This window comes from Engystomops pustulosus, chromosome 5 (assembly GCF_040894005.1).
Source record: "Engystomops pustulosus chromosome 5, aEngPut4.maternal, whole genome shotgun sequence".
In the NCBI taxonomy this organism is placed as follows: Eukaryota; Metazoa; Chordata; class Amphibia; order Anura; family Leptodactylidae; genus Engystomops; species Engystomops pustulosus.
The window spans coordinates 131,657,790-131,678,292 of NC_092415.1; the positions used below are offsets into that span (position 1 = coordinate 131,657,790).

Consider the following 20,503-nt stretch of genomic DNA (forward strand, 5'->3'; position numbering starts at 1 on the left):
CACCCGGTGTGGTCTTCTGCTGCTGTAGCCCATCTGCCTCAAAGTTCGACGTACTGTGCGTTCACAGATGCTCTTCTGCCTACCTTGGTTGTAATGGGTGACGATTTGAGTCACTGTTGCCTTTCTATCAGCTCGAACCAGTCTGCTCATTCTCCTCTGACTTCTGGCATCAACAAGGCATTTCCGCCCACAGACTGCCGTTCACTGGTAGTTTTTTTTTTCGGACCATTCTCTGTAAACCCTAGAGATGGTTGTGTGTGAAAATCCCAGTAGATCAGCCGTTTCTGAAATAGTCAGACCAGCCCTTCTGGCACCAACAACCATGCCACGTTCAAAGGCACTCAAATCACCTTTCTTCCCCATACTGATGCTCGGTTTGAACTGCAGGAGATTGTCTTGACCATGTCTACATGCCTAAATGCACTGAGTTGCCGCCATGTGTTAACGAGCAGTTGGACAGGTGTACCTAATAAAGTGGCCGGTGAGTGTATATTGGGGCACATTTACTATGGACTTTGCACATTCTTTTATGTGCAAACTGCTTGCACATGTATTAAAGAAGTTTCGGCACCACATATGTGGACTATTCTTCAAACAACACAAATTCCTGCACTGAAATGGGCATTCCGGTGCACAGTCGGATCGTGCACCACATTTATCATGCAAAGTCCAACAGAAGTGTATTGCACATGTTAAAGGTGCAACAAAAAAAAGTTAAAGGTTACTACTGCCTGTTGGAGCAGCTCACAAGGATTCCATCACAGCCTTTATCTAGTCAATTCATACATTAATCATTATAAAATCATCTTGATCAAAATGTAAATGAGGCTGGCACATAGAGAGAGGCAGTGATGTCACCAGTTACTCCTCCCCCTGCTCATGTCTGTGTGTAATGTATAGTAAAGCATTGCTTGTGTCTGTGCTTTATCTGCTGACATGCTCTCCCTCCTAATACATGTGTGAGGCTTGGACATCAGCTACACATGTACCTGACATGTTCTGCTATAACATGGCTCTATCCTGGAGCTATTGTATCTCTCCTATACACACAGGACAATGAAGGGATAGGGACAATACTTTCTAATGGCAGTTTATGAAAATATATTTTGTTTAGGGGATTAATTTGCCTGATGGGTTCTCTTTAAGTGCAGCACTGTTTTTAGTAAATGTGCCCCATTGTGTATTGCTGATGTGTGTAAACTATTCTCTTAATCTCTTAAGTGGTCAAGCTTTGTGGTGTCTTGCAGGAAGGTTAACCCCTTCATGCTCACTGACAGAGCTCTACTAGTGAATGCTCAGTGATGGATGTATTTGATGCCAGTTCAGCTTGTCCCCGCAGCTGAGACGGCAACAGTCAGCACCCAAGTGTAACACCTGCGATCAGAGTGAGTTCTGATCGCGGGTGTTTACCGGTTAAATGTTGTGGTTACCCGCTTAGCACTAGTTCTGCCTGCGCTACCTGAGCCTGAGCAATTTCCTGGCATGTAATCCCTGAGATGTGGCAAGTAATCCCTCCCCACCAGCTGCATCGATGGACCAGACACTGCCTCATACACTGCTGCATAGCAGGCGTCGGTAAAGTTCATCACAGACACCGAACCCTCCACACTGCAGAGCAACCTGGGCAAAATCGGCCCAAAGATGATCCAGCTCTGTCCACACCTCTGTTGTTACATATCATGGGAAAACAGTGAAAATCACACAAACCCTACACATAAGGTATACCCCGAGAAGAACGCTATAAAAAAAGACAAAATATGTTTTTTAACTTCCTTACCAATCTTGTCTTACAAAAAGTGCAAGAGAAAGTGATCAAAAACTTATTTGCTCCAGAATGGTACTGGTGTAAAGTGCAGTATGACCCGCACAAAATAAGTCCTGAATCAAAAGTGGTATAACTCTTGGAGGACAGCGATGCAAAAACTATAGTTGTATCTACATTTTATTTTGCTAAATTTATGTTATTAAAAACTTTTTTTTAAAAATCGGAATACGGTATCAAAGTAATCATACTTACCCATTAAAAAAAGGTAACATGTTTATAAGGCTATATGGTGAACACCAAATGAAAAAAGGACAAAAATTAATTACAGAATTAATGTTTTTCCTAACAAAAAATGAGTTAATACATTTTGATCCATAGTTTCATAGTTTATACGGTTGAAAAAAGACACTTGTCTATCAAGTTCAACCAAGGAAGGGAAGGGATCGGATGAGGAAGGGATTCAGGGGAAATAATTCTATATAACATAACCATCAATGTTATTTAGGTTTAAAAAGGCATCTAGACCCTTCTTGAAGCTCTCTACTGTCCCTGCTGTGACCAGCGCCTGAGGCAGGCTATTCCACAGATTGACCGTTCTCATAGTAAAAAAGCCCTGTCGTCCCTGGTGATTAAACCTTGATTTCTCCAAACGGAGACAGTGCCCCCTCGTCTTTTGATTTGATTTAATCAGAAACAACTTACCACCATATTTTTTGAATGGACCATTCATATATTTAAATAAATTAATCATGTCCCCTCGTAGTCGTCTCTTTTCCAGACTAAATAAATCTAGTTGTTTTAATCTTTCCTCATAACTAAGGCCCTCCATACCCCTTATCATTTTTGTGGCTCTACGTTGAACCCTCTCCAGCTCCAGGGCATCCTTTTTATGGACCGGTGCCCAGAACTGGACAGCATATTCCAGGTGAGGCCAAACCAATGCCTTGTATAGTGGTAATATTACATCCCTATCACGAGAGTCCATACCACTTTTGATACATGACAAGATCCTACTAGCTTTAGAGGCAGCTGCTTGACATTGCATGCTGTTACTCAATTTATGATCTACTAGAACCCCCAGGTCCTTCTCAACAACGGACTCTCCCAGATTTACTCCCCCAAGTACATATTTTGCCTTTGGATTATTGGCCCCCAGGTACATAACCTTACATTTATCCACATTAAACCTCATTTGCCAAGTGGATGACTAAACATTCAGTTTGTCCAAGTCACCCTGCAGCCTATGAACATCTTCCATAGACTGTATTACACTACACAGTTTGGTAGGGCTTCTTTGAAATAGTATGACAGAAATATGCATTTCATCTAACAAAAAAGAGCTTACATGGGCACATTAAAGGAAAAACAAATATTTTATAGCTTACTAAAAAACATTAAATTCTGTGGGGCAAAAGTGGCTAATGCATTTTCCACCCTAGGCTTATACTCGAGTCAGTAGGATTTCCCAGTTTTGTGGTAAAATTAGGTGCTTTGGTTTATATTTGGGTCGACTCGAGTATGTATGGTAATTAATTCTTGTCATGCATTGGTGTATAGGGAGCTGCCTCTCAAAGTGGCAGAGTTTTCCTTATGCCACCTTGAAAACTTATTTGCATATTTACAGTCAAGCACTTACTGCCTAACATTCTGCCTTTGCTTTATTTGACGCCAAAATTACATCACATGCCGGGTGCGGATACATGGAGAGGGCTCACGGGCTGATCTTTGCTGCATATTGCTTAGAGGTAACACCCGCGGTCGGTGCTAGCACCCATCGCAGGTGCTAACCTGCTGAACGCCGCCAGCAAGCTGCCGGCGGCTTCAGAAAAATTGTCGACAGGGAGCGGCGATCCATCGCCATGACTGCCTCGGCTTAACCCCTTCATTACAATGTGCAATCAGCACATTGTAATGAATGAGGGAAATCCCCATATACTGCCATACTGTTGTATGGCAGTATATGATAGGATCGACCAGACAACCTAGGGTTAAAGTACCTAAATAATAAAACCTAAACATTCAAATCACCCCCCTTTCCTTAGAACTGATATTAAAAAAATCATAAACACATTAGGTAAAGCCGTGCCTGAAAATGCCTGATCTATCAAAATATAATATTGTTTTTTCACTGCTTTTAACCCCGTAACGGAAAATAGCCTTTTTTTTGCCATTTTGAAAAATATAAAAAAATTCTATAAAAAGTGATCAAAAGGTGGTACAGTCTTTAAAAATATAGCAATGAAAACGTCATCAAAAGTTGCAAAAAATGACACCACCTACAGCTCCGTACACCGAAGTATGAAAACTTTATTAGTGCCAGAAGATGGCAAAATTAAAAAATAAAAATTTTGTACAGGAGGTTTTAATTATTGTAAATGTATGAAAACATTATAAAAACTACACTACCGCAACACAAATATTAAACTGTTGTCAGAAAATGGATTTAGTTATCATGCTTGTGTACTTCTATGGGAGTTGAGTGGCGGTAATGTAGAACAACCACTACACAGCCATAGACTTAACTGGTGGCAACTGCTGAGAATTGCAGGGGTTCCCACGAATCCGTTATTAATGGTGTATCCTGACTAAACAACTATACTCTTTGAATCAAAGCATCATATGAAATCTTTATATGAAACAAATAATTTAAATGTGTATGTAAATATTTCAGCAGTGTGTAAATATGTTAAATATTTCATAAAGAATAGTCCATGTAAGCCACATTATTAATAAGATTTCTCAGTAAGTGAAAAACTTTGCTTTAATGTTGAGTTCTCAATATTTAAAAAGCATATTGAAATGGGTACCCATTTATTTTAGTAGATTAGGAGAATGCACTCGAGAATGTGTCACTTCCCTGATCAGGTCTGCCGGAGTTCACCTTCTTCTTCCTGGTGCATGTAAGTGCATTGTCTTGCGACACAATTTGAAAGTTAAATCCCGTGCTCAGTCCGAATCAGTCGGATCATCCGACGGCACTTCCCCCAATTTCTGTCGCATGAAAGCCAGCGCAGCTGCACCAAAATACGATCGCATGCAACACAATCCCAGCTCAGACCCCTGTTAAATACCTGACCCAGACGTGCAAAATCTGAAAACGTCGGAAAGCAGATAAAAGTGTGCACGCGGACCCTTAGTAAATAAGCCCCACTGTGGGGAATAATCAGAGCGCACATAGAGTCTCCACACAGCAATAAAGGAAACATCAGGGATGATGAATAAATTGGCGAGCATTCAGGGCTTATTATTAAGGCAGTAAAAGCACAAGGGCAATTTATGTAAAAGAGTGGCCAACACCTTTAAAGCTGCCATTCAAGCATGTTGGAACTTACAGTCATCCATCCTCCACTGAGGTATTCTGGGAAATATGCAAACATTTTTTCCAGGATGGAAAATGGAAAACCGTCAGGCAGCCCCCTTAATCAATCATGATTAAGCATGCCTAGGTGTAAAATGATCATTAAATATTTCCAAACTGACCATTCAGGAATCTGTACATTGTAATTAAATCAGAACTATTATTTTTACAAAATGAATAACCACATGCTAGTATTTTAATCCACCCATATCCTTAACCCTTTCACGACCCGTGACGTAATAGCACATCACGGGTCGGCCGCGGGTGCATGGAGAGGGCTCACGCGCTGAGCCCTCTCCATAGCCGGTAAGTCTTTGCTGCATATTGCAGCAAAGGCTTACCGGTAACACCCGCGATCGGTGCTAGCACCGATCGCGGGTGTTTACACCTCGATCGCCGCCGGCGGCTTCAAAAGGATGGCGGCGCGTGGGCGCCGCCATCTTTTCGAGGATCGCCGCTCCCCGTGACGTCATCGGGGAGCGGCGATCCGTCGCCATGGTAACCTCGGGTCTCGCGAAGACCCGAGGCTACTTCAGGTTAACCCATGCATTACAATGTGCTATCAGCACATTGTAATATATGAGTAGTAAAATCCCCATATACTGCCATACTGTAGTATGGCAGTATATGATAGGATCGTGCAGACCCCCTAGGGTTAAAGTACCCTAGGGAGTCTGAAAAGTACTAAAAATAAAAATAAAAAAAAGTTAAAAAAAAAAAAAATTATAATAAAAAACCCTAAAAACTCAAATCACCCCCCTTTCCCTAGAACTGATATAAATATAACTAAACAGTAAAAATCATAAACACATTAGGTATCGCCGCGTCTGAAAATGCCCGATCTATCAAAATATGATAACGGTTTTTCAATGCATTTAATCCCGTAACGCAAAATCGCGCCCAAAGTCGAAAATGGCACTTTTTTTGTCATTTAAAAAAAATAAAAATTCTATAAAAAGTGATCACAAGGTCGAACAGTCCTAAAATTGATAACATTGTAAACGTCATCAAAATCCGCAAAAAACGACACCACCCACAGCTCAGTACACCAAAGTATAAAAAAGTTATTAGCGCCAGAAGATGGCAAAATCCCAAAAAAAAATTTTGGACAGGAGGTTTTAATTTTTTTAAATGTATGAAAACATTATAAAACCTATACAAATTTGGTATCCCCGTAATCGTGCCGACCCAAAGAATAAAGTAGACATGTCATTTGGGGCGCACAGTGAAATCCGTAAGATCCAAGCCCACAAGAAGGCGGCACAAATGCGTTTTTTTACCAATTTCACTGCTTTTGGATTTTTTTTCTCGCTTCCTAGTACACGGCATGGAATATTCAATACCATCTCTATGAAGTGCAATTTGTTACGCAGAAAATAAGCCGTCACACAGCTCTGTACATGGAAAAATAAAAAAGTTATGGATTTTTGATCATGGGGAGTAAAAAATGAAAAAACAAAAAAGGGCCAGGTCCTGAAAGGGTTAAAGGGGTATTCCAGGAATATGAACGTCTGACACAAAAACCCATGATGATATAAATAAATGAATACAACAATACTCAATGTCATTAGACAAAACGGAGCTTAAATAATTCGATTTTATGATTTACAAAATGTATGGCCTCTCTAAAGTAGGTGGAGTTATCACTAAGATGGCCGCCACTGGAAACTACAAGTCCCAAGATCCTTTAGTTCTCAGTAACCCCTCGTCCCTCTTATGCTCTGCTCCCGGTGATGATATGACAGACTTTCTTGCTGTGTTACCATAGTAATGATGTGTAACTGCCATCCCTGCACATCACCACAACACTGGCCATACTGAATGCACTTCAACCAACCGACTACAGCCAAACATAGTGGTGATCACATGACCTGCCCAGGCAGATGCAGGACATGTGATGTGAACATGTGACCAGCAGCCATCTTCTGTCCTGCGTCTGCTCCGCAACGGACTGCGCGGAGGAAATTAACGGACTGATTAAAGGGCCAGTAGCATTTTAATTCTTCATTACAACTAATTACTTATTAGCTTATATTTTGAGTACCTATTTGTATATGAATTATGCTTATTCCTGGAATACCCCTTTAATTACTGTTGTAGTCATCCTTTGCACCTACCATAGTTCAGCTATGTCCTTCTTTGACATTGGTGCCCAGAATTAATGGATGTGTGGTCTAACCAGTGAATTGTATAAAGGTGAACAATGTCCTTACAATGAGCATCTATGCCTCTCTGGACATGCCATAATGCTATATATGCCAGCTGACAGCAGGTTTCTGGCAATAGTTGATAAAATGAAATTTATTGTCCTCCATTACCCTCAAGTTTCTGTCACCTGCAGTTTTTACCCAGTGTTTAACCATTCCATTGCTGGTTATATTTCCTGCTATCTGTTATGTGTGTCTCTATTGCTATGCTTCTGTGTTTCTGTTTTTCTGATCTTGGCTTACTTGTTCTGACTATACCTATGTTCTCCAATTTATACTGTAATTTCTATTTCTGTAGCGACACGGTCCTCTTAGCTTGTTTTTGTGTTTTTTGTTTGTGAGTCTTGTTTCATGTCCTCACTTTGGCATAGTAAGGGAACAACGGGCAGTTACTGGCCACTGGTTAGAGTGGACACAGCCCAGAGTCCTCATTTTGCTTTCATTTATATACATTAAACTATATTAACCAATTCACAGATCAAACCTCCAGCTTCCAGATATTCCTGTCAGTTTGGGATGCTGGGTAGGCAAGTGTAGGTAAGCACCTGGGGCGCTACCCTGCCATCCAAATTGGGCGCAGAATTTTGCCCAGGAGCCATAAGAGCAAAGATGACTGCACTGAATCCGTACAGGACTGCCAGCTATTGCCCTTGCTGCAGGATTCAGTTTTGTTCTACACTCTCTGCTCTGTGACTAAAGGATATGGCAAAGTAGTGCAGGACAGAGGTGAAGCCTAACATTAATCCTCTGTGTTGGGCTTCATTAAGCCTGTTCTTCATCTCCCAGAACACTAGCCAGTGTTGTGTGTGGAGATGTCTGCTTCATGTCTGTATTCATGTAAGGCACTGTCACACCTGAATATACTTGTAATGTGCAGGTCACACCTCTGTATTCATGTAATGCTCTGTCACACCTCTGTATTCATATTCTGTGCTAGTCGCACCACTATAGTCATGTAATGTGCTTGTTGCACTTCTATATTCACTCCTACATAGTCACTTACCACCCAGGTCCTTTTTAGTTTTTGAGTTTCTATTTTTCACTCCGTTTGTTCAAAAATCTTTTGCTTGGGTATGTAGGCTTGTTTTCTGGATAACAAATTGCACTTTGTATTCACAGTATTTTATGTTACATGTAGTGTAATGTAGAAAGTGGGGAAAAAAATTGAATCTAATGAAATTGATAAAAAGACCCATTTGCGCCATTTTCTTGTGGGCTTGGTTTTTACAGCTTTAACTGTGTGCTCCAAATGGCATGTATCCTTTATTCTTTGGGTCAGTACATTTACATGGATACTAAATATAGGTTTTATTGTGTTTTAATACTTTTTAAAAATTAAAACCTTTGGTACAGACTGTAATGGAAAACCAGAATGGAGTCGAAGATACAACATGGCTGCTCTTGAGATAAAAGACAGTTCAAATCAACATATTTTGATCCTCATTATATTTGACATTTTTTATTCTCATTAAGTTTGACATATTCTTATCCTTATTTGGCACTCTGTTAGGCATTACACACCTTCTGGGATGCGCCTTTCTCCTGGGATGCTTTCCAATGAAAACTGGCCACTTTCATGGGAAACTATGCCATTAGGAGAATAATGAGAGAAAACATGTGCATACATATGTTTTTCCATATAGTTTGGTGACGCACAGACATGGGGTATAAAACTTCCGTACTATCACCTAGCGGGGGGATTTGAGAGAATTGAGAGCTAGCTATTGACTGATGCTATACTGATTTGGTACTTGTGGGACGCCTCAAGACCTGATGCTACCTGTCAATACCTGTCATTCTACTGCTTGGTGATAGTCTGTGAAGACCCCGACCTGCCGGAAGGTCATCAATGATGCTGGACAGATTTGTAAGTTGATAAGCCCGTGAAGATTTTGTGTGCTGGAGCTCATCAATGAAAGTTGACAGTGTTGTGAGTATAATCTTTTGATATTTACCTCTTTATATACCGTACTTTTGTATTACAATAAACCTTTTAAATATTGTTGACTGTGTAATTTTTCTTATTCTATAACACGAAATCCAAAGAACCTGTCACTCTTTGTAATACACAGACAAATGTCTTTGTTTCGCCGTCTTCTGGTGCTTATTACTTTTTCATACTTCAGTGTACAGAGCTGTGTGAGGTGTCATTTTTTTCGGGATCTGCTGACAATTTTTTTGCTACAATTTTTAGACGGCATGACCCTTTACTCACTTTTTATAGATTATTTTTTTTATATAAGGTGTATAAAGTGGTGTTTCGGACTGTTGGGCGCAATTTTCCGTTACAGGGTTCAACACCAGGAATAATTGTTGTTATATTTTGATACATGATTTTTACTGTTTATTTTTATATCAATTCTAAGGAAATTTTTGAATTTTGAATTTTGAATTTGAATTTTTGAATTTTGAATTTTTATATTTTTAAATATTTTTCAGACCCCCTAGGGTATTTTGACAATCTCAGCCAAGAGAGCGGGTTGACGGATCGCAGGTGTTTGCTGTAACATGCAGCAAACGCCTACCTTGGATGGAGAGGGCTCAACCAGTGAGCACTCTCCATACACCTGCAGCCGACGTGTGACGCATTGGTAAGGGGTTTATGAGCTGGAAGCACCTCTATTTATGTAGTGCACTGTTTGCAGATCTATATTCATGTAATGCACTAGTTGCATTTCCATATTCATGTAATGCACTAGTTGCTCCTCTATAATAATTTCATGTGCTGGTCACACCTATATAGTCATGAAATGTACTGGTCGCACTTTTAAATACATGTAATGCATTGGTAGCATCTCTATCCCCTTAAGGACGTGGCCCTTTTTATTTTTTGCATTTTCATTTTTCACTACACACCTTCAAAAATCTATAAATTTTCCATGTAAAGAGCTGTGTTATGGCTTGTTTTTCCATAACAAATTGCACTTTATAGTGACGGTATTTATTATTCCATGCCGTGTACTGGGAAGCGGGAAAAAATTCTGAATGCAGTAAAAATGATGAAAAAATGCATTTGCGCCATATTCTGGGGGGCCTGGATTTTATAGCTTTCACTGAGTGCCCCAAATGACATGTCTACTTTATTCGTTGGGTTGGTACAATCACGAAGATACTAAATTTGTATGGGCTTTATGTTTTCATACATTTACAAAAATTAAAACCACCTGTACAAAAAAAAAAATTCTTCATTTTGCCATGTTCTGGCGCTAATAACTTTTTCATATTTCAGTGCATGAAGCTGTGGGTGGTGTAATTTTTTCAAATTTTTAATGCTATCATTTTGACATTTGTATAGCCTTTTGATCCCTTTTTATAGAACTTTTAATATTTTTCAAAATGGCAAAAAAAGTGTCACTTTCGACTTTGGGTGCTATTTTCCATTACGGGGTTAAACACTGGGGAAAAAATTTTATTATTTTTTGATAAATCGGACATTTTGGGACGCAATGTTTATTTGCTTTTATATGTGATCTAGGAAAAGGGGGTGAATTAAACTTTTACTTTTTTTACTATTTTTTCATTTTAGGTTTTTTTTTACCATTATTTCAGATCCTCCAGGGTAATTTAACCCTGCAGGGTCTGATTGCTAATACTATATACTGCAATACTACTGTATTGCAGTATATAGCAATTTTACTATGATTTCGAATACAGTAAGAAAGTACAGATGAGGTTCGCACTCTTACTTGTTCGTGGTAAAAAATCTTTATCTTTATTCGATCATGGATACAGCAGTTTTACAAAAAAGAAAGAAATCTGACGCGTTTCTGACCCTTTCGGTCCTTAGTCATAGATAAAAGTGAATGAGGTGAGAGAGACACTTGTATGCTGGTTACCGGAAATAGTAAGGTAATTAACCAGGTGTGAGTGTCTCAATCTCCTTTCCCACAAACTATGTTTACAAACATGTTAACATTAAAAACATCGCATAATGTAATAAACATAATATATAATAAAATACACACAATGACCTGACTCTATTTACATAAATCCGTCCAATGCTGCGAGACATTTTATTAAATATCACGATAGAGGTTTATCAGGACTCACCTTTTGTGGCTTGGAAAGGGTTAAACACAACAATAGGGGTGGTGACCTAAGAAGAAAACTCCTAAACCGGGAGGGTTTCTGGATCCTTACTAAAGACTGCATATATCCTAAAGGATTCAATGTGAGAAACGATCTATTGGTCAACTACTAAATTCTAGAGTCAGGTCATTGTGTGTATTTTATTATATATTATGTTTATTACATTATGCGATGTTTTTAATGTTAACATGTTTGTAAACATAGTTTGTGGGAAAGGAGATTGAGACACTCACACCTGGTTAATTACCTTACTATTTCCGGTAACCAGCATACAAGTGTCTCTCTCACCTCATTCACTTTTATCTATGACTAAGGACCGAAAGGGTCAGAAACGCGTCAGATTTCTTTCTTTTTTGTAAAACTGCTGTATCCATGATCGAATAAAGATAAAGATTTTTTACCACGAACAAGTAAGAGTGCGAACCTCATCTGTACTTTCTTACTGCATCTGAAAGAGAAGCAAGGCATTCTTGGAGGTGCACGCACCGGGAGTGGAGCAGGTCTGTTTATATGTGTGATCATAGATCACCACCATTTGGACTGTGTATGATTTCGAATAGCCTGCCATCTGCTGGCTATTAGATTTCATTGCACATGGCAAGCCTACGAGTCTCAATGAGTAGGCTCCCATGCCAATCAACCAAATAGAGGTAAGTTAGGTACCACGGTCATGTTCGACCGCGGCACTTAACAGGTTAACTGCGTAAAACAGGCGGGCGTCAGCTGTATTATACAGCCGTCACCCGCTGTGTATGGAGAGAGCTCAGCTCGTGAGCTCTCTATACACCCTTCACAGCACGAGGACAATATAGTTCCGTCCTCAGTCACGAGGGTGCTATAGTCATGTATTGCACTAATTGCACCTTCTTATTTCTATAATGCACCTGATTGCATGTAATTCACTGGTTGCTAATCTATATCTATGTAATGCGTTGATCATTGCTCTATATTAAAGGCGTTTTCCGACGAAAGAAAATTCTCACATATCAATCCCCTAGTGATTGTTACACAATAAAGATAATTTTAACCCCTTATTTTGCAAGTGTTATTGCTGTATTAGCTCCTATCACTCTCTATGGTGTTCAGTGCAAAATCCCACGGTACGGGTGGGGCCTCTCAAGCAGACATATTATGACCCATCTAGTTTTGTGGGGGTGACAATGTGGTTAGATTATCAGGGTACAGGTGTATATGCACTTCCATCTGGCTTCTAACATTGTACCTAACACACTGACAAATAGACTGAGAAGAGACAGATCAGAGATGCATGAGATCTATTAGATGCTCATTACAGAGTCAGCCCTGCTACATCTCTGTTCTCCGTCTCACAGCTATGTGCCTGCATTCCCCTTTCCCCAGATCACTTATCTCCTTGTAGCTTGCAGCTCGTCTCTTCTCACTATTTCCTGCCAGGAAGTGAATCGTGTCTGTGAGCTCAGCTGCTAGGACTGCAGGGGGCATGGCTACAGGCACATAACAGAAAGACACAGAAATCTCATCTGCACAATCTCACAAACACAAAAAAAAATCAAGATGGCGCCCTAACCCAAGTCTGAAGTTACAGGATCATATCTAGGGGCAACTGTGTACAGCAGGACTGATAGAGACAGCTTGGACTTATATCTGTGAAATGTTGCATTTTTGTTAGTAGCAGTGAATTAGAGAATGTGTTATTTTGATGTGCTGAGTACATATAACAAACTTGTCTTTGTGGGAATACCCCTTTGATGTGTAAGAAATATTTGGTAACAGGAGTAAAATGCACCTTAGAGGGAATAAGCAGTCAAGTGAGGTCCAAAAGGGGAGACTAAAAAAGGAATGCATTCTAAAAACCGACAAGGAAGCTAAAGACGCCTGAAAGCCCAATGAGAATAGCCTGATTTTTCAACATGGTGTTGGTAAGGAAGAGCAGACAGTATAAAAAAAAATGTAAGCAGACAGACAAAGGAGAGATAATGATGCAGGGGGTGGATGGCGATAGCCATTTCGGATTTCACTTCCATAGCAACCTACAACGGCACTCTGGGCAGCAGAGAAAAACTTGTCCCACCCACAGTCAGCGTCATCCATTCATTAAAACCTAAAAGTAGTGGAAATGATTCTGTACTACAAAATTCCACGGCTGGCAGATATTGCGATAATTACCCATAAATTGTTATATAGCAATTCTGATGATATTAGAAAAAATGTCTTTTGTATATAACAAGGAATAAATCACAGCAGGTAACATGAGTACAGGAAAGATCAAAGAATGAATCGAAAGGAGTCAAAATAGAGGAGACCCTTGAGGAAGGTAAGTATATGGCATGCACAGGCAATGTAAGGAAGAGATGAGGAGTATTTAGTTAGGACAGGTTAAATGACGCGATCCCCGGTCCAGCGCGTTTCAGTCAGGTTGTCCGGCCAAGCCCCCTGATATGTGTCGCATGAAAGTCGGCACGATTGCGCCAAAAACCCCTGTTAAATGCGTCACAAATCGGAAATAGTTGGGAAACCCGACGGAAATGCAGTGTGCGCGGACCCTTAGTAAATGTGCCCCATTGTGTCTGTTTTTATAATCCAAAAGGGTCCCATGTCGATCCTCTGCATTTACTAATAAAGGACATGTTCTAAACCTTCAAGATGATGATTCCTAACATGGTCGACCAAACTTGTGGCTTATTCTCGGGTTCCTACATTGCTCCTTAACCCCTTCCCAAATTGCGCCGTAAGTCTTTGCTGCATATTGCATATCTTCCGAAGACCCGAGGCTGTCTCGTTTTAACCCATTCATTACAATGTGCTATCAGCACGTTGTAATGAATGAGGAGGAAAATACCCATATACTGCCATACTGCAGTATGGCAGTATATGATTGGATCGATCAGACAACTTAGGGTTAAAGTACCCTAGGGAGTCTGAAAAATAGTAAAAATAAAAAAAGTTTAAAAAAAATAATAATAAAAAAAACCTAAAAATCAAATCACCCCCCTTTCCCTAGAACTGATATAAATATAAATAAACAGTAAAAATCATAAACACATTAGGTATCGCTCTGTCCGAAAATGCACGATCTATCAAAATATACTAACAGTTTTTCACTGCATTTTACCCTGTAACGGAAAATAGCGCCCAAAGTCGAAAATGGCCCTTTTTTGCCATTTTGAAAAATATTTAAAAAATCAATAAAAAGTGATCAAAAGGTCCTAAAAATGGTAGCATTGAAAACTTAATCAGAAGTCGCAAAACATGACACCCCCCACAGCTCTGTACACCAAAGTATGAAAAAGTTATTGGCACCAGAAGATGGCAAAATAAAAAAGAAATTTCTACACAAGTTTTTAATTTTTGTAGATGTATGAAAACATTATAAAACCTATACAAATTTGATATCCCTGTGAGGGCACGACCCAAAGAATGAAGTAGACCCGTCATTTGGGGCGCACAGTGAAAGACGTTAAATCCAAGCCCACAAGAAAACGGCGCATATTTTTCACCATTTTCACTGCATTTTGAATTTTTTCCGGCTACCTAGTATACGGCATGAAATAATAAATACCATCACTGTGAAGTGCCATTTGTTACACAAAAAACAAACTGTCACACAGCTCTGTACGTGTAAAAATAAAAAAAGTTATAGATTTTTGATTGTGGGGAGTGAAAGATGACCGTGTTGTTTGGTAAGTAAGGGGCGTAAAGGGAGATAAGGGAGACTGGCATCAATCCTATTTTACCCTTTACCATTAAAAAGCATCTCTCAGAGTCTGTCTATGTGGTCTGATGGGTAAGTGGAACTGTGGCTGAGATTAGGATGGTGGAGCCCCTCGCAGCTTTATGGTAGGAACTATGATAACAAAAAGGTTATCGCTTTTTGGGGACATTAGGGATCTGGTTATGTTTAAAATGGGTTTACTGTAAAAAGCCAATGTGGGTGTTGTCTTTCTTTAAGAGGGAAAATGGGTGCAATCGTTTTTGTGGTGTATTCAGGCCTCTGGCATTAAAGGTGGTAACTTTTAAGGTGGCCACCTGATGGTTTGGGATATTAAGAATGCGTTCCTAATGATTTCAGAACGCTGGTAAGTACTCCATTCCTTATAATCCTTATAAGTATAGGTGCATAAAAAGTGTATGTAGTAGTAGTAGATCTCGGTAGGACCATGGTTGTGGTAGGTTAGCGGTAAAAGAAAAGAACAAACACACACAAATAAACTGATGTGAATTATCCAGTGTATAGTACAATACCGTTTGGTAAACTTTCGTTCGTTTTCAATACTACAATGCACCAGACCCCGAGCCCCCACCTCATGTGACCTGGTATATAGCGATGGTGAATGTTTTAATGGAGACTACTGTAAGTAAAATAAATAATTAACCAGGAATTAGGAAACTCGAATTAAAGCAAAGCCCCAGTTCTAACATGTGGAAACATCTAAGAGCATGAGGTATAAGTTAAGAAGGAAACAAACATACTTCATACAGGCAACAAGAAAAACTTATTGTAGTAATTATCCTTCATGCACGGGATGTAGGAAATAGATTCTGAGTGGAAGGGTGACCAACACAGTTACTTCTTGATTCTTGCTGACTTTAGCTTGTGGACTACTGCCCATTTTGCAACATGTGGGAGCTCTGGAAGGTCTAAATACTGTTCTGTCACTGGCAGCCATGAAGGGATGTCAAGTGGAGTGATGTCCAGTAGGTCCCAGGCGTGCTGGAGGTCATTAGAATGTTTTATGGTGCAGTGTTTGCCATTATTGGTAAATGTGAGCCCAAAGGTAAAGAGGCATCTGAAAAGAATATTTTTTCCCACAAAGGTGATCTGTAAGAGATGTAACAATTGTCTCAAAAGGTTGATGGAGCAAGAACTGTGAAGAAGGTGAATTGTGAGCCGTCAATGTCCAGCTCCTTTTTTTATGCGTGCAGCTTTAAGAATGGCATCCACAAGAGGCCACAAATCCCGTCTCGTGGAGGGTCATCCTGTTTGGGTGCCGGATGCAGAGAGCAGTGGATTCTTACAATTATTATTTTACTAGCTTGATCCTCAGATAGGAGTGCCGCAAACATAGGTTAGGGGTAACAGATTCTGAGAACCCTTTAATTCTGATGTTCTTACGTCTGCTACGGTTTTCCTAGTCCTCTATAAGCGACAGGGCGTTGTTTATTCCGTTAACTAGCATTGACGTGTTGCTGCTTTTCTAGGGAGTCTACTCGCTGGCCAATCTGTGTGACTTCTGCATGAATGGCTGAGAGTCGCTTTATCACGTGTCAGGATCAGTGGTAGTGGATCCTCTGGACCACCGCAGACGATGACGTAAGCCGACACATGAGACCAGACAGCAAGGGCAGCAAGGGCGTGAGGTAAAAAAAGGTCACAACGGGAAATCGGGATAATCACACAGGGCATCAGGAAAGCTTTCTCTAAGGCACAAATATATGGAAAGACAGGAAGAAGCTGAAACTTTATCAGAATTGGCAGCCAGCCATTTTCTTCATCTGACAAGCTTTGTAGATCAGAGTCTTCCAGGCGTTCTGAATCTGTTAGAGGTTTTGACACCATCTTCTGAATTTGAGCTGCAGAGGTAGAAAATTTCTTGAACGTATGATCCAGCACTCCTCCAGCCCCTGCATATGCGGAACTGGCACGGCACCCACCTTGTTCAAGAAAGGTATCAGTCATAAATAAACAATTCGATGGTCCAGCCAAATTCCAAAATGCTGTTGATCTTTATTTCATTAAAATCTTTAAATCCACAGTATGCTTCCTTATCCCACCAATCCACAGTGTGCTTCCCTAACCCACCAATCCACAGTGTGCTTCTTTATCCTTATAGAAAATTTCTTCCTGATATATCTGTCAAGGTGGTCTTGGTTTTTCCTGCTTCTTTGAATTAGAAGGTGTTCTGATGGTTTATTCTTGTAAGGTTTGCCCATATTCTGTTACAGTAGCCGCTGGAAGATTACTGGGCTAGGTCAGTGCATCAGAGGTTCAGACCTGGGAGGGTGCCATGGGGGTTCGTCCAAATGAAGTTGACAATGTGGATAGGTGGCCAGGACAGTTCTTGCAGGGATCACCTACCCTCCACCCTACTGACCTTGTGGTTGCATATCAGTGGGTGGGAAGCAGGAGTGTGGGGAAGTCAGAGCGGGTAGGATAGAATTTGCTGCTCAGGGTAACTTGTTGCTAGTCACCGCTGACCATATGGTTGCGTATCAGTGGATGTTGTCTTTCGTATGTTATCTGGTTGCAGCTCGAGACATTGGCTTTGTACTGAAGCCGGCTGTTACAGACTCATCGCTATCGTTAGCAAGACACCTAAAGGGAATCATTTCTAGCAGACCATACTCATTCCCCTTTCCACCAGCTGTTCAGTTAAATAGCATCAAACAAGCCTATTACCTAAAGAAGGGGAAAATCCTCCCCGAAACATGTTGTCCTATTATACCTGACCAACTAAGTTGCAATGATTGTTAAATAAATGTTTTAAGAATTATATTAAGTACTGTTCTGTGTCACTAAGCAACCCGATATCTTATCTGGTTATCTGTTCTCAACTAGGGGGCCACGTAGAAAGGCTGGCCTTAAGGGGAGGGGGAATGTGATCTCCTACGGGGAATGTATATAGGGAGAATGTATGTGCAGGTGATCTTACCGACTTCAGAGTGAGAAGGTCTACAGTCTTTATGGAAAAAAATTGTTTATATATATATATATATATATATATATATATGTATGTATGTATGTATGAGACAAGACAAGGTATATAATCAGAATACAACAAACCATTATATGAAATTTCATAATCATGGTTCATCCCACTAGATTCCAAGCTCTGCAAGGTATAAATCCAATAGGATTCTCATTTTTTTCAAAAGCTTTATGCAGTTGCCTCCTCTTCTTGGTCTTGGTATGTGTTCCAATATTTGGAAGCGTAACTGAGCCAAATTATGACGTTTAGCATGAAAGTGAAATGAGACTGATAGTAAGAGGTTGTTAGTTCACATTGTTGATTTGTTTCCTCTACATAGACTAGACAACAAGGGCTTTTAATGAGGGACCACAAAGTTCAGGGCCGGATCATTGGGGGGGGGAGGCTCCATCACTTTAAAGGGGCCACCACCAAATGTGGGCGATGTGGCTGCCTTTCGTCTATGGCAGAGCCAGGGAACAATAAGTTCCCTGCTCTGCCATAGATGATTGCATGTAAACAAATATGGCGGCGTCCTACCGATGGCGGCGCATAGTGTGACGTCTCAGTGTGTCGCGACAGTCACGGTGCCACCTGCAGCAGGTTGTCGCGCATCGGGGGAACAATGGAAGGGGAGTACAATTTTATTATTTATCTACAGCTGTATATAGTTTTTAAAGTGGGATTGTAAATATTTATAATGGGGGGGGGTTATAGCAGTAATAGGAGTCTGCATATAGTTATAGGCTGTATATTGTTGTTTTAGTGGACTGTATGTAGTTAGTTTTTATAGGGAGGCTGTATATTGGTATTATAGGGTATGTATATAGTTATTATCGGGAGTCTGTATATTGTTATTATAGATGGGTTATATAGTTATTTTATGTGGACTGTATATAGTTATTACAGGGGGTGTATATAGTGATTATAGGGGGACGTAGTTATTATAGAGGGACTTTATATAGTTATTATAGGTTTTGTATATACTTGTTATAGGGAGACTGTATGTAGTTATTATAGGGAGGCAGTATGTAGTTATAGGGAGGCAGTATATAGTTATAGGGGGCAGGGTATAATTATAGGGGGCTGTATATAATTATTATAGGGGGGCTGTATATAGTTAATATATGGAGGCTGTATATAGTTGTTATAGGGGGGATGTATATAGTTATAGTATGTCTTGTGATGACTAAGGAGTCAACTGTGGCAGAAAATTATTTACTATTCAGGCGGTAGAGGATAAGAGTTATGAGTTGGGAAACCATTTTTAGTATAGGCCATCAACAGCAACATGTAAAGACCTTTTTAAAGGGAACCTGTCACCACATATTTAAGTCAGTTAGTGACAGGTTACCATAGAGCCCTATCCACTAAATGACACCCTTCTTTTAGCTAAAAATAGTTTCTCTTACATCCCCATAAAATGTAATTTTTTGTCTTGTCTGGTGTACACTCAAATCCTCACTAAAAGGTATGTTTTGTAAAGTTACTGCGATTGATATAGTGACAGTTAGGCTATGTTTTGGAAAACTCAAGACTGATAGCGGTCTCACATTTTATATACAGACCTATGGATGCATTAATCTGTACTTGTTTTATTCTCCAACTAGATTGATATTAAGATACTGTATTGGTAGTACCGTGTAAAAATGTCATTGTATATATTTGTTACTTCTGTTAATTATAACAAAAAGGTTTCAATAAAATCTGATCACACAAAAAAGGGTACATTTAACAATGTTTTTGTATATTCACTGAACTTTACAGAGATTTTATTATGTTTTACATCTCTTTTGTCGCATTATACTCTTTTCTTTTCTGATCTCCTGCTGGACAGTCAGCATTCTTTAACCTTTTTCGGAGGAACTGAAGAAGTGCTATAGTTGGTATGAACATGCATGGTATGACCACCAACAAAACACAAACAGCCACAACCCAGTTAGGATAATTTTCTGTTTTCTTCATCGGAAAGTTCTCCTGTTTGATAAAACAATAATATAATTTACAATAAACTACATAAGACTTTATGTTGATTATAAACAAAATTACAATGATGTTATTAGGTGGAAGTACCTTTAAATAATGATTTGGGAATTACTCCTTTTATGGAGCTAGAATATTGCTGCATTGAAGTTATTTTACCAAGCCATAGATATTGCTCGCCTATCCTCATCATTCAAATTACTTTGATTGGAATCTGACAACTGACACCCAAACTGGTCAACTATCATGGACACCAGATCCTTACAGTATATGGACACAAAAGAAAACCGCTCCTTTTTCTGTGATCTGTTGAAACATATCCCTTTTCTTTTTGTACCCGCATTTCTGCACTAACTTATTTTAATTGACGTCTTTCAAGTTACCCTCCAAAGTAAAAAAAACACAAAAAAACAATAAGTGACCCCATTTTGTAAAC

At 39.7% G+C, this 20,503-nt stretch overlaps 1 protein-coding gene across 1 annotated transcript in view; it reads right to left on the reverse strand.

The window, feature by feature from the left end:
• Positions 1-17,632: 17,632 nt before the first annotated feature.
• Positions 17,633-20,503, reverse strand: part of SLC6A18 (solute carrier family 6 member 18) — a 212,753-nt gene continuing 209,882 nt past the window's right edge. The window contains exons 12-13 of the mRNA XM_072154773.1: positions 19,871-20,061; positions 17,633-17,711 (exon numbers count right to left, since the gene is read on the reverse strand). Of these exons, the coding sequence (XP_072010874.1) occupies positions 17,633-17,711; positions 19,871-20,061 (270 nt within the window). The remainder of the gene's footprint in view (positions 17,712-19,870; positions 20,062-20,503) is intronic.